General features: G+C 42.8%; 1 protein-coding gene across 1 annotated transcript in view; it reads left to right on the top strand.

The window, feature by feature from the left end:
* Positions 1 to 9,610, top strand: part of LOC131671662 (tRNA dimethylallyltransferase) — a 47,269-nt gene extending 37,659 nt beyond the window's left edge. Inside the window, exons 5-9 of the mRNA XM_058948271.1 lie at positions 3,470 to 3,585; positions 8,037 to 8,133; positions 8,669 to 8,782; positions 9,115 to 9,300; positions 9,428 to 9,610. Of these exons, the coding sequence (XP_058804254.1) occupies positions 3,470 to 3,585; positions 8,037 to 8,133; positions 8,669 to 8,782; positions 9,115 to 9,300; positions 9,428 to 9,586 (672 nt within the window). The 3' untranslated portion in view covers positions 9,587 to 9,610. The remainder of the gene's footprint in view (positions 1 to 3,469; positions 3,586 to 8,036; positions 8,134 to 8,668; positions 8,783 to 9,114; positions 9,301 to 9,427) is intronic.
* Positions 9,611 to 12,446: the final 2,836 nt, after the last annotated feature.

Here is a 12,446-nt window from a genome sequence, read left to right as displayed (position 1 = left end):
TGCAGCCTGCGGGAAAGCGGCATGCGGTGCACGCGCGCACTTGTAAGCGCACATACGTCGGCGGTGGGCTGAGTTATGCTAATTTCAATAGCCGTAGTCCGCGATAACTGCGCGTCTTCATTTTCATTTGGCAACGTTTCATAAATGCTGTTATTTATCTTGCTGATCGCATTACGCTCGTAAAACTGGCTTCGTATACGTGCGTAGCTTTATTGCTAATTAAAACAGACTGCAAGGCAGTATGAAACCTGGTCTGCGTTCAAACTTGCACTTTTATTCGTGCGATCATTAGCCAGACGCCAATCTTCGCAATTACAGCTCTCGCTCTTTCTCTCTTTCTTTCTCTCTCTCGTTTATACATATTTAGCTTTTCTACTCGTTACTCGTACTCGAATTTATCACCATTTTGACACTTCATTATCGCCATAAGCATGTGTACTAGATGCGGGGCGGGGGAGGGGGGGGGGGGGGGCAAGGAGGATTGTAGCGATCAGTCGATCCCCATAGATCATGCTGTCTAGGAATTCGGTCGGCAAAAAGGTAGCCGAATAAAAAGGTTGTAACAGAAAAAGGTGGAGCCGAAAGCGGGCCGTTCGCAAAAATAAAAGAAAGGGAATCCCGGCAGCGTAGCCTGGCGATCCTTCCAGGAAAGGCGGCTCGTACGCGATGGCCATTTTCACACTGACTAGGCGATCGGCAAAAGCCGCCGCGCTTTGGATAATGAGGCTAAATCGTTGGGATCCTCCCTCGAGCGTTGCGCAACGGGCCCCGTGCCTCAGAACCTATTTACGGTGTGAAAGATCCGCCGAGCTCCCGCAAACATTCGCCGAGTTGGACTGCGCGCGAGGTTTTCAGATCAAAACCTCGGCGATCTATTTGTTTAATCGAGTCGATTATGCGCCGGCACGAGCAAACTATTTGCGTGGCAGTTCTGACTCGGTCGAGTGTTACTGCCGCGGACACGGCTACACGGTCGGCCGATTGAAAAATTGTCTGGGACACTGGTAGTCGCGCACCGAAAGATACGCGAATGTCGGATCGCGCCAAAAATAGAATGAACGGGCGCGTGGCATGGCGAACATCTCTCGTTCCAATCTATACGTATGCTGAAACTTTGATGTGCTTTCTCTCTCTCTCTGTCTCTGTCTCTGTCTCTCTGCTTGACTGTCTCTCATTCTCTGTTCGCAAGTGCCACCAAGTCAGGGTGTGATTTTACGATTTATTTACTTCATGCTTTGCCTCCAGCTTGCTCACTTTTCCTTTTACGCGGCCTCTCCTCCGCGCTGAAAGACAATGTCCAATTATTCGTAACGCCCTCCGAATGCTACACTTCTCATTGGAGTACAATGGCGTGATTCGATCGCTTACCGGTGCACCATATTCGCGCGTGCGCGTGTACTCACGCGGACTTATTCCTTGCGTGAAGGAAAACCTATGTAAAATGGCAATAGTGTGGCGAGCGACGCTGAGGCGGTTGGCCACTCGCGGGGTCGATTGGATAGACAGACCAATTAAGAGGAAAAATTTGTTACATGACTAAAGGATGGACGAAGCCTATCCCGGGGCCCTCGGGCCAATTTAAATACGTACTCTAAATAAAATGTAACTCGAGATTTTGCATCAGCTCTTTGTTTTAGATAAAAGAGTTTCAGATAAAAGTTACAAACAATTAAAGTAGCTACAATTTGACCTGTTGCGCAATGATTTTCGTTCATCAGTTATTGTCAAAAGTACCAATAATTTATTTAAAGGAAGCTTTTATGATTAAAAAAAACTGATGCGTTGTGCGTATAGTATTCATTTGAATTGGCACGAGGAGCCCTGTATGAGTTTCGGCCGTCCCTCAATTTTCACACAAAACAGTCACCTTTCATCTCTCTCTCTTTCTCTCTCTCTCTCTCTCTCTCTCTCGATTGGTCATTGTCACGTGCACGGCTTTCTCGCGGACCTTGGCCTGATTTTTCGAGTGTCACGTGAGGATTTCCGACGCGCGGCGGTGCGCGAGCTAAGCGGCGATATCGCATATTGCGCTTGCTCTCTCTCTCTCTCTCTCTTTCTCTCTCTCGGCTCTCGGCGCAGACGAAGCCTCTCCGCGATGCTTTTCTCTCCGTACGCCGCCCAATTGCGCAACGATCTATCGCTCGACCGATTTGGCACTCGGCACCGCCGCTGCCGCCGCGATAAGCCCTCTCTGCTCTGCCGACCGGATAAGCCCGATTTTTCTTGTCGCTGGCTCTGGTTATCTCTGGACTTTTGGTCTAACTAACAGCGCGACCGTCTGCGCCTGCATCACGTGACGTCTTACGTAACGCTCGATTAATTCACTGGTGCGATTCGGCGCTGCATTCGCGTTTGCGCGAGCGATGACAGTTGTCGCATCTATCGATGCTCCCACTTGCTCTCGACGCCCACGACGTTCCATTTCTATTCCTAGTCTTGCGACTGATGCACGAATAATTTTCCGAGCCGTTCGGGCTGACGTTATTTTTAGCCTTCGCGACAGATGTACTTTGATTCTCAGGTTGTTTTCGCGGTAATACGTCAATGAGCCGTCTGGATATTCAATTGCCATCGAAAAATGTTGATTCTTTTTAGTAACGCGATAGGGGGTCGTACCATGAACTCTCGACTCGTAGGCAGTTTCTCGTGCTTCCTGTTCCTCGATAACAGCTATATGCCTCTTATTTCATTTCCTTGGGATCAAGCGCGAGGGATTGGGCTCTGATTCGAGAATAGTTCGCTGGGGGCGGGTAGCGGGAGTCGTCTCTTGCGGCTATTTTACGCTTCGAGGAGCAGACGGGGCTCGATTGTCATAGAGAGACGCTCACCAAATACGGGGACGTGCGAATGCACAGCACCTTGCCGTTTTATCAATGGAACGACTCCGGCCGACTGCTCGTTACATATGTTGCATCACACACTCGATCGGATCGACGCTGTATCCAACTGTTGCTCGATAAATCAATGAGACTTGCGATGATAAAACAAGGACAATTTTCTATCTAATGGTTTGGAATTTGACGTAGTAATTGGATATAATGAATGAAACAAGCTTTTATCCATTTTCTCTTTTTATGATTTAATCGGAGGAAGCGAAACGACGCCGTCATTGAGTTGGGTAAAAAAACATTGACGTTTATGGTTGTATGATGGATTTTATGTGCTTATCTTAGAGACACTGTTTGATTACTATTTCTTTGAACTCGCCATCAAAACTTGGCACGCTCTCTTTTGAAGCGAAGTCTGTATACGGAAAATATATTTATTTAACTATTGTAAATGAGGTTCATCGGACATTAATTAATCGCGCAAGATTTAGTGGGATCTGTGAATAATGTAATTTATTAACATTTCAAATGACCTTATAATAATGCCATTGCAGTGTTCTCGGAGCCCGTTTCTGTTAAATTAATTTTAAACGCTCGTATTATTAAGAAAACATTTATTTTCCATTCTCAATGTGTTGCAGGCAGTCCTGAATGAACGTCTGGACGCACGGGTGGACTCAATGCTGAAAGCCGGTTTGGTCCAAGAGTTGCTTGACTTTCACGAGCGATACAATAAAGATCGTCTCGAACAGAACCAGTGAGTTCATTGTTTTTTTTACACAACTTTTGTTATTAGAAATACCAACCGGTACATCCGTAACGGAGATTGTTATTTTCGCATAGTTTAATTCATATTTGAGTTCTATCTTGAAAAAATTAACCAGAAAGAAACTGTTGTTTTCGAGTTGGATAATTATAAAATACGCGACTGCTGGTGCAAGAAAGCAAAGCAAGGAATATTTTTTCGAAAATGGTTGGTTCAGACCTCATCCTGGCGTACAAACTTTCGGCCGAAAAAGAGGCATCAAAAAAGATTTACGTAAATGTTTACAAGTTAACTCGAGAAAAATCTGGATTCGGTTGCAGAAAAGCGCGTTTTTATAGTAATTTTACGAGCTACGTTTCGTTTTATCTTAATCATTAAAGTTTAATTACCGTTAATTGTGCGCTCATCTACGATGACGCGAGGCGAAAAAAAAATTTTTTTTTTCTTTCCCTCCGCTTGATTTACGAGAGTGTTGTAAGTCTTGTCGAATGTTTAATGAGTCGACAAGTTACTTGTAAAACTGAAAGCCGCCAAATTCACCGCGACGCTCGGGAGAAGGCGGTGCCCGTTGTATTTTTCATGGATGGATTCGCCTTTTCTACGTTTATTTACCGAGCGCTTGTGCTGGTATTGTGCAGACGTCTCCTGCCCGAAGAGATTACTCCGTACTTGAAATTTTCATTAGTGTTGCGAATTTTCTTGGCATCCTTCTTTGCAATAATCGAGAAGCACAGTCTCTCATATGGTTTTCCATGATCTCCGATGTCAATGGTTCACATGCCGATTTCAAATTGCATCAGCTTTTTTTTATTGAAAGTAGATTGTAGGAGTAAAACTATTTCTCATAACTCTAATCTCTTGAGCGATATATGGAAGTGCGATTGCAACCTAGTGGATATATTTGAATATAAGTGTCGTGGCAGCGTTTATAGAACGGTCGGATGATGCAGCAGGTGCGCATACAGGCGTTTTATCACGTTTTCTATACCTTTGTTGTTTTCATGTGTGCGTACTGAATTACAGTTGTCGCCGTGTCGTGCTCATTGTCTTCAAATTCCACTTTTTTCCGGTTACATCAACGCGAACGCTATACTTATCGCTGACTTTCTATTTCTAATATCATCGCAGTTTTCAATCTATTTGTGATTTTATCAATGCTGAATAAAACCTTCGACGTATTTCCCAATCATCAATAGAATAATTGACGAATACGTCGATGATTCGACGATATCAAACTTGAATTTTAGCAAGAATCGGTTTTATAGTACTGGATTTCGTGCTAGTTTTGCAAACTGTAACAAACATTGTTCTCCAAGCGACCGAACTGGCAAATAAATTGAATCGAACTCGACGCAAATGTCTTTTACATAACGAAAAGTCGCCAAGTGGTTGAGACAAGCTGGCGATGTTTGACATTGCCATCAGTCAAACACCGGCGAGCTTGACGGAACTGAAAACAAGGCGAGCATGCTGGACGCATAATTTGAATAAATTAACGTAGCCTTATTCTCGCGATTGCCGATTAGTCAATTATTGTACTTGTACCGGAGCACCGTTATTTTGAAAATAAGGCGGCTGCAACTTTTCGCATCATTTCCTTGCCCGACTTATCTTTCATTCATGTCGTTGCCAAAGCAGGATGCAGCACGGATATTTTTTTCTTTTCTTTTTGGCTCTTCGCGCTTGCCGAATCGTTCGATAGGCAGTGATGTAATGGGGTTCCCGCCAATTTTGCGAATATCTCGCTTATCGCTTTGCGAAAAAATTCGATAAATGCGCGCTCCCGTCCAATGAGTCTTTGCGATTAGTCGCTTCAAGCTCGATCACAACGCATCCGACGATATCTGCCGATAATGACAAATCGATTCTACAAATTAGCGATAAATATCTTATTGCCTGTGCCCGTTCGAACAGTTAGCGTAAACTCACGCCGAAAGTCGTGGTATAATGCAGGACGTGAGAAAATAAATAATTAATAGGCACGGTGTCGGCGAGTTTGCTCATTTCCAGCGAGCGACAGTGCGCGTGTGCTCGCTATAACGCCAGTTTGCCGTCGCGTCGAGGGATAATGCAGGCACGGGCGCGCGCGCACAAGTAAGCTCTGAAAAGTAACGGAAAAACGAGCGACGATCGCCCTTGTCGGCGGCTTATCGGCGCCGCGACAACTTCCGCTCGCGCTCTTTTCGTTGCTTTTGGAAAGTCCGGCCGCGGCGTGCGCATGGCTAAAGCCGGGCATTATCAACCAAGCGGCTACGTGTAATCGCTGGTTGCCCCCTCGGATCGCAGCGGAAGAACTGCGCTCGCGAGCTGCTCTCGCTTACAGAGGCGACAAATCAAATTGCAGCGCTGCGCGCTTCGGTCGTTTGCTCCTTTCGGTCGAACGTTGCAGCGGCAACGCGGCAACGGACGAGTGGCGCGATCGTTTGATTGGCATGCGAATCGGCCGTCGTGTGCAACCAGGTTATTAAAGAAAAGGGGGGAGCCCATGCGGGACGCCCAATAAATAAGTGACTCTCGAGAGACTCGCGCTCCCGTGCAAGCGCGCTGTCGCCGATTATGACTCGTAGGGCTGAAGGCGGTGGGCAGATCGAGGGCTCGCTCGCGCGTCAAGTATCTCCAGCCGCGAAGCTTGGAGGGGGATGCGCGCATTTTCCATGCTAATTGCGCCGCGTTGGCGCGTGCGCTCGCGGATCCCCAATGTGCATCGCGACACGCGCACATCGTGCACGCCAGCCTGCGCGCGCCTCTCATTTCCATAATGCATAAGCCGAGCGCGCTCTCCTTCACTTTAATAAGCCGCGTGCCTCCTCGCTCGTTTCTCATGCTCCTCTAATGAGACTGCCCGCTCGGGCTTTCATGTCTAGTCGATTTTCATTAGCACCACCTGCACACCATTTACCTCGCGCTCATTGACACTAAATCGATGACCGATCGTTCGCTCATTTCTCGTGGCACAGTGGCAATTGCACCGAGTGTGTTTGATGTTTGTCCAAGAGCGGATTTCCATGACGAAATGCTCGAAAATGAAAGGCTGAGGAATGAATCCCATCGATGCATTCGGACAGGTGAGCTTACGTACGCTACCGCAAGGGCTGATCGGTCTACGAAAGAGTGAACCGAGTGCGATCGATCGGTATCGAGTTGACTCGATCGTGCAGACGATACGCTCGGCTTTGCCAATAATAGAGCTAACGCGGACCGCTTGGCATACCTATATACCTGTGCAATGGGATCATTGGCCAAACATCGATGTTACTAGCGTCGGAGTGAGAAACATGCAGTCAAATTCGGCGAATAATTATTTGTCCGCTGGGAGCTGGTGCGCGTATAACGTCAGATTTTTCAATTGACGATCTCTCCTGTTCAACGATTTCTCTCGACGATCTTTCTCTCTCTATTTATTTATTTATTTATTTTTTGCTCGCGCAGAGCGTGAGAAGTGAGATTGCAAGCTGCAGGCGCGACTTTGACGTAACATAACTTGACTGTACAATCGCGCGGTAGTCTAATATATTCGGGGATATTCCATAACGTCGCGGTGCTTTAGAGTCGACGATGTTTCTGCTTGCAAAGCTGCCGTCGTATTGCGCGCGTATTTCGAGCAGAGATTAATTCGTATCGAGGGCCACGCACCCACCTACCCATACACACACGGGCACACATATACGGTTTACGATTTGCATTGTAACGACAGCACGTCGTAAACGTGAGTGTTCTCGCTTTCACGAGCGGCGCTGGTCACCGCACTCGTACGCGCGCACGGCGAGAGATCGATTGGCACGTTCGAAAAGTTGATTCGACTCCGACAGCCGGAAATTAAATATTTGGCGTGGCGCTCGGCTTGGAGACTGCATCGAAATAAAGCGCCGCAAGCGCTGTTCTCATATCGACCGAAGTGCAACGTTTTCTTTCACCGCGGCGCCGCGGACGATCGAAGCAAGCGCGAGCGGTGGCGCGATCAGCGGACTCGACTAATAGAGCGAATAGTTTAACGGCGAAATCATCCGAGGCACTGTTCCCCTTGAGCGACCATCGGGATTGGCGGCGGCTCATCAAGAGCGAGCGAGAGAGAGAGAGGTTTATGCAAATGCGCTGGCGCTACCTGCCTGCTTTTCATCCTTCGATCGCCAGATATTCTGCACGCCCTTTTCTTTTTTTGTTTACCCGCCGACCTTGGATTCCGTTCAGACTTAATTGCCCCCTATGCGCGTCAAGCGGGAATTTGCTGAATGCGTTATTATAGTGGTTCTCCCCACTCCTCTCAACCCCCAAATCCAACTCTCTCTTTCTATTCTCGACCTAGAACGCTGATGTTCGTTACCAGTCGAGGCGTTTCACTTTTCATTCATCACTAAGAGTTTTTAATTCAATAAATGATTGTATAATCATATGAAAAGAATTATCCGTGGATTTACCGAAGCAAAGTTTTCTTTCTTCCACAGGTTGCCCGATTATACTCGAGGGATCTTCCAAAGTATTGGCTTCAAGGAATTTCACAACTATTTGATCCTTCCCAAAGAGAAAAGAGAGACAGAGGAGGTACGTGAGATGAGAATTTAATGAGCAAATGATATCTGGAGAGGGCCAGTGTCGGAGGTGCCGCGCTCATCGTAAATATTGAAAACGGCTGGAAGACGCGACGACAACCGAGCTAGCCGCGGCAGCGACGTCCGCTGCAGTTCAACGGCGTACATGCATGAATATAGTCAGACTTATCAGCGTCCGCACAGGTAGCCGCGTCGCGCGAACGGAGAAAAGTGGGTTAGGCATAGGCCTGTAGCTTGTGCCCGCGCAGCCAGCCGCGTTTCCTCGAGTCTCGCGACGATCGCAACATGCCGCACTTGCGTCGACGTACACGTACCCTCGGCCGCAAGAGGGATGCACGCGATCGCTTATCTCGGATGGATGGCTATTTGCTTGCTCTACGCGCAAAAGTCAGCGAATTACGACAACTAAACGGTCCTTGTCGCGGGGTACACGCGCATGCAAGCAAGCGCGCGCGTGTGTCCGTTGTATCCGTCAGATATGGCCCGTATTGCGGCGGCTAGGCTTGACAAACCATTTGTTCCAGCAGGCGCGGAATATGTTGAGCGAAGCCATCGAAAATTTGAAGATGGCTACGAGAAGGTACGCCAAGCGACAGCGCAAGTGGGTTAACAATAGACTCTTGCGAAGAGCCGACAGGCAGGTGAGAAGGTCTTACTTTCAGCACTCGATCCTTCGGTTAGCAAGAAATTCAAAAATCAATTTTACGATCGACGTAACAGTTTCATATTAACATTTTCTTATCAAAGAGACGTCGTTGTTTTCATTAAAGTTTCCATCTGTTACAAAAGTTTATTCTCGCTTCTAGCAATCGTAATTGTCAATTACGCTACGTCATGAATTTTCTCGTCATTGTTATTTTCGTTTTTAGTTGCAAATCATACAAAAAGCAGACATAATGCAAACTGGATTTGAAATTGATACTTCGTAATGATGGTTAATCAAATGATTAATAGCTTGGTCTGGGCGTTACAGGTACCACCGGTTTATTCGCTCGATTGTTCAAATGTGGAGCAATGGGAAAGTGAAGTTTATGGGAAAGCGGTCGAAATCGTGTCCGCGGTTATGCGCGGTGAAACGCCCAGTCAGCAGCCGATGAACAGCGTCATCGACAATGCGAAAGACACCGACAGCAGCAACTTTAAAAGACACTTCTGTGAGGTAATTGTCAATATCACTTCTCTTCTCTTACTACTAGTTAAGCAATCATATTTTCCAGCGTTTTTTAGCCAAACTATATTTATGAGATCAGTAAAATTATTCAATTTTATTTTTAATTATTTTTCAGGTTTGCGAAAGGATTTTAATTAATGATTTGCAGTGGCATGCACATATGACTGGTGCCAAGCATAGAAAGATGGTTCTAAAGAGGAAAAAAGCATTGCAAAGTCAGACGCAAGAGCTGCCAGTAAGTGAATCAAACGTCTGTCAGGAAGAAAAAAATTAATAGAAAAACTAAACATTAAAGTACCTGTATATAAACTAGTTTTAACATTTTTGTAAATAAATTGATTCTTTATAAGATAGTTTTTATATTTATCTTTATTATCAACAGCTAGTAGTCAAGAGATTCATTTTTTATTGAAGATAGTTAAAAAATAATACTTATTAATATAAATTCTATACGTGAAAAATCTAAGTCATGGTTAAATCGGAATCTGGTTGTGAACCTCAATGAAAACAAATTAATCACATTTTTTAAACTACGATGAGAATAAATCAACTGAAATTTGCAATCACGAAATTTATATTATGTATTAATAATTTATTATATATTAATGATTAACGTATTATATATTAATGATATATATTAACTATGAAATAGTTCATATATTTTTTAAATATATTATTTAATTCTCTCTACTAGTACGGTGATGCTCTAGAATTGACTATTTACGAGACATAATTCACTAATAAAATTAAGTATTTGCGTAACAAATAATAACTACAAATTGTATTGTTATTTTAATATAGTTTTGTTGCTGAGTTTCTGCAATTGCCGCAGTCGGTAAAGAAAACTCTTCAGATAATAATATTGATCTTATAGTTTTACAAATTCCTATTATACCTACCACAGGTAAATTGATAGTTACTATATTGATTTACAATTTCTGCTGATGATAAACTGATAGAATTTGTTGTTATCTTCGAATATATTACCAATCGCAAGACCGAATGATGATCTAAATTTAGAAGATAATGCGAATATTGGCTGGTTTCTGATCAATAATGAATAAATATGAAACTTTGCAACTCGTGAATGGTCATCGGTCATTCTAGAGCAATGAATAAATAGATGCGGTATTTTTAGAACCATTAATGATGTCAAACAAAAGATAAGAAAGTGAGAAATTAATTTATTACAAAAAATGTACAAAGGTTAGAAAGATATAGGTGACCTCAAGAAAATCTATAACAAAGTTTGTAAGATGATAATTGAATGAACATTAGTGTACTCGACACAGTTTGATTATGAGCTATTAAATACACGTAGTAAAACTTAAATGTTTCCAGTTATTAGTTTCCAATTAAATTCGGTTCGACTTTAGTTTATTTTTATCAGGTTGTCGTTACTCAGTCTTACAATCAGTTATTCATACTCTGTTATTTAATTCTATCAATATCTTTTCCGATGAATATGTAAACAGACAAAGTATGAAGACAATTAACGATTAAAATTTATAAGTGAGAATTTGACAGACAGAATTATTCTATGGCATTATGAATATAACGGATTAGCATGAAAATTATTCTCAATCATTTTCTTATTAACATAATATTAATAATTATTATATTATCTGTCAGTTAATTTTATATGAGGAGATACGATAGTGTATATAAATAAGTCATAATACATTGTCGATGTGAACAAATCATGCCTAATTTTAAATTTTAATAATATATTGAGTTACATTGATTTTAATAATTTCATTGAATTTTATTATTATATGTATTGCCTTTTTCTTTACCTTTTCGCATAACATTGCACGCTTTGTGAATAATCTAGTTAGATATTTCAACAAACAGCTAATTTTTTTCAAACTTTTTATCCACATCGTATTTCACGTAACATTGTAGATCCTTGCGCGTATGCTTATTCGGTCTAACTTTTTTCATTTCACACGAATACGACAGAATTTTATGAAGTGAAGTCCAGTTATAGCCAATTGTATTTTGTTATTTTATTCAAATTTCGTGAAAATGCCACTTGGATTTATTTTACTTGCTTTATAATCCTGTAAAATGATTTGTCACTAACGTTTCATAATTTGATTCAAGTGTAGCAGGTAAAATGGCTTTTTCATCAGTGCCGCGTGTAATCTATATGATAATTGCAATGATTCATAAAAGATTTGCTTTTGAAAATATATTTGTGTGGAAATAATAATTTACCACCGAATGCATATATCTACTTTCAACTTGTTAAGTTATAAATCCATAGGAATTGTTTGATAATGAAATTCGAATATTGATATATGACGTTACACATTAATGAACAAAATACTTAATTACAAGTAATTGCGACGTGAGTTTACCTAACAAGCTATAATGAATAGCGTTTAGTATTTTGAGTATAAACTTTTATGTGTCAATAATCATCGCAAAAATCGTATTTGAAACGGTATGAAGCAGGTACTAACTTGCGGTGTACAAGTTAGTACCTACTTGATAGTTGAAAGTGTACGACTAGACGTAGTCCAGGCCAAAGCTGCACCTATGCTGTCGTCGAAAAGCTTATATGATATAACGGCCAGGAAATCGAGTCGTAAAAGCACCAATAACGTTTTAACGGCTTGCTGAGCTCACATGTTAATTAGACTCAATTTAAATTCAGTTCTTGCTTGTGTGCAAATGCTTGCATTGCCCTGAGATATTCCGACCTAGAAGAATGATTTAATCATCGCGACCTCGTGGAGTCACACTTTTCCATTGCATTCGTTCATCCTATTTGTACGTGGTTTTCGTTTAGATAATTTTTCGGAGGAAGCAATTTTTTTGAAAAAATACACGGTTACCAAGGAGGGTTTACCTTGATTTTTCTTATCATCTGCGACGTCTACGGACGAGTCTGCAACGGATTTCGCGTGTCTGCAGCATTTTTCATGCGTTATAAGTAAGCATTTCATTGCAATGTACGTGGTTATCCATTAATGGCATCGAATCAACGGTAATTTTCGCTATCATTACGAGAGCCTTTTGTGCGACTGACGCAATTTACACACACCCAGCTGCCGTTGAATTATCTAAACTGATTGGAATTCGATGCTGTGGCATCATCGCTGCGTTAGGTCATCCGAGTTTTTCTC

Source organism: Phymastichus coffea, unplaced genomic scaffold (genome assembly GCF_024137745.1).
Source record: "Phymastichus coffea isolate CEN01 unplaced genomic scaffold, Cenicafe_Pcof_1.1 PCOF00132, whole genome shotgun sequence".
NCBI lineage: Eukaryota > Metazoa > Arthropoda > Insecta > Hymenoptera > Eulophidae > Phymastichus > Phymastichus coffea.
Note: the sequence above shows the minus strand (reverse complement) of the source record. Positions and strands in the feature narration are given on the sequence as shown.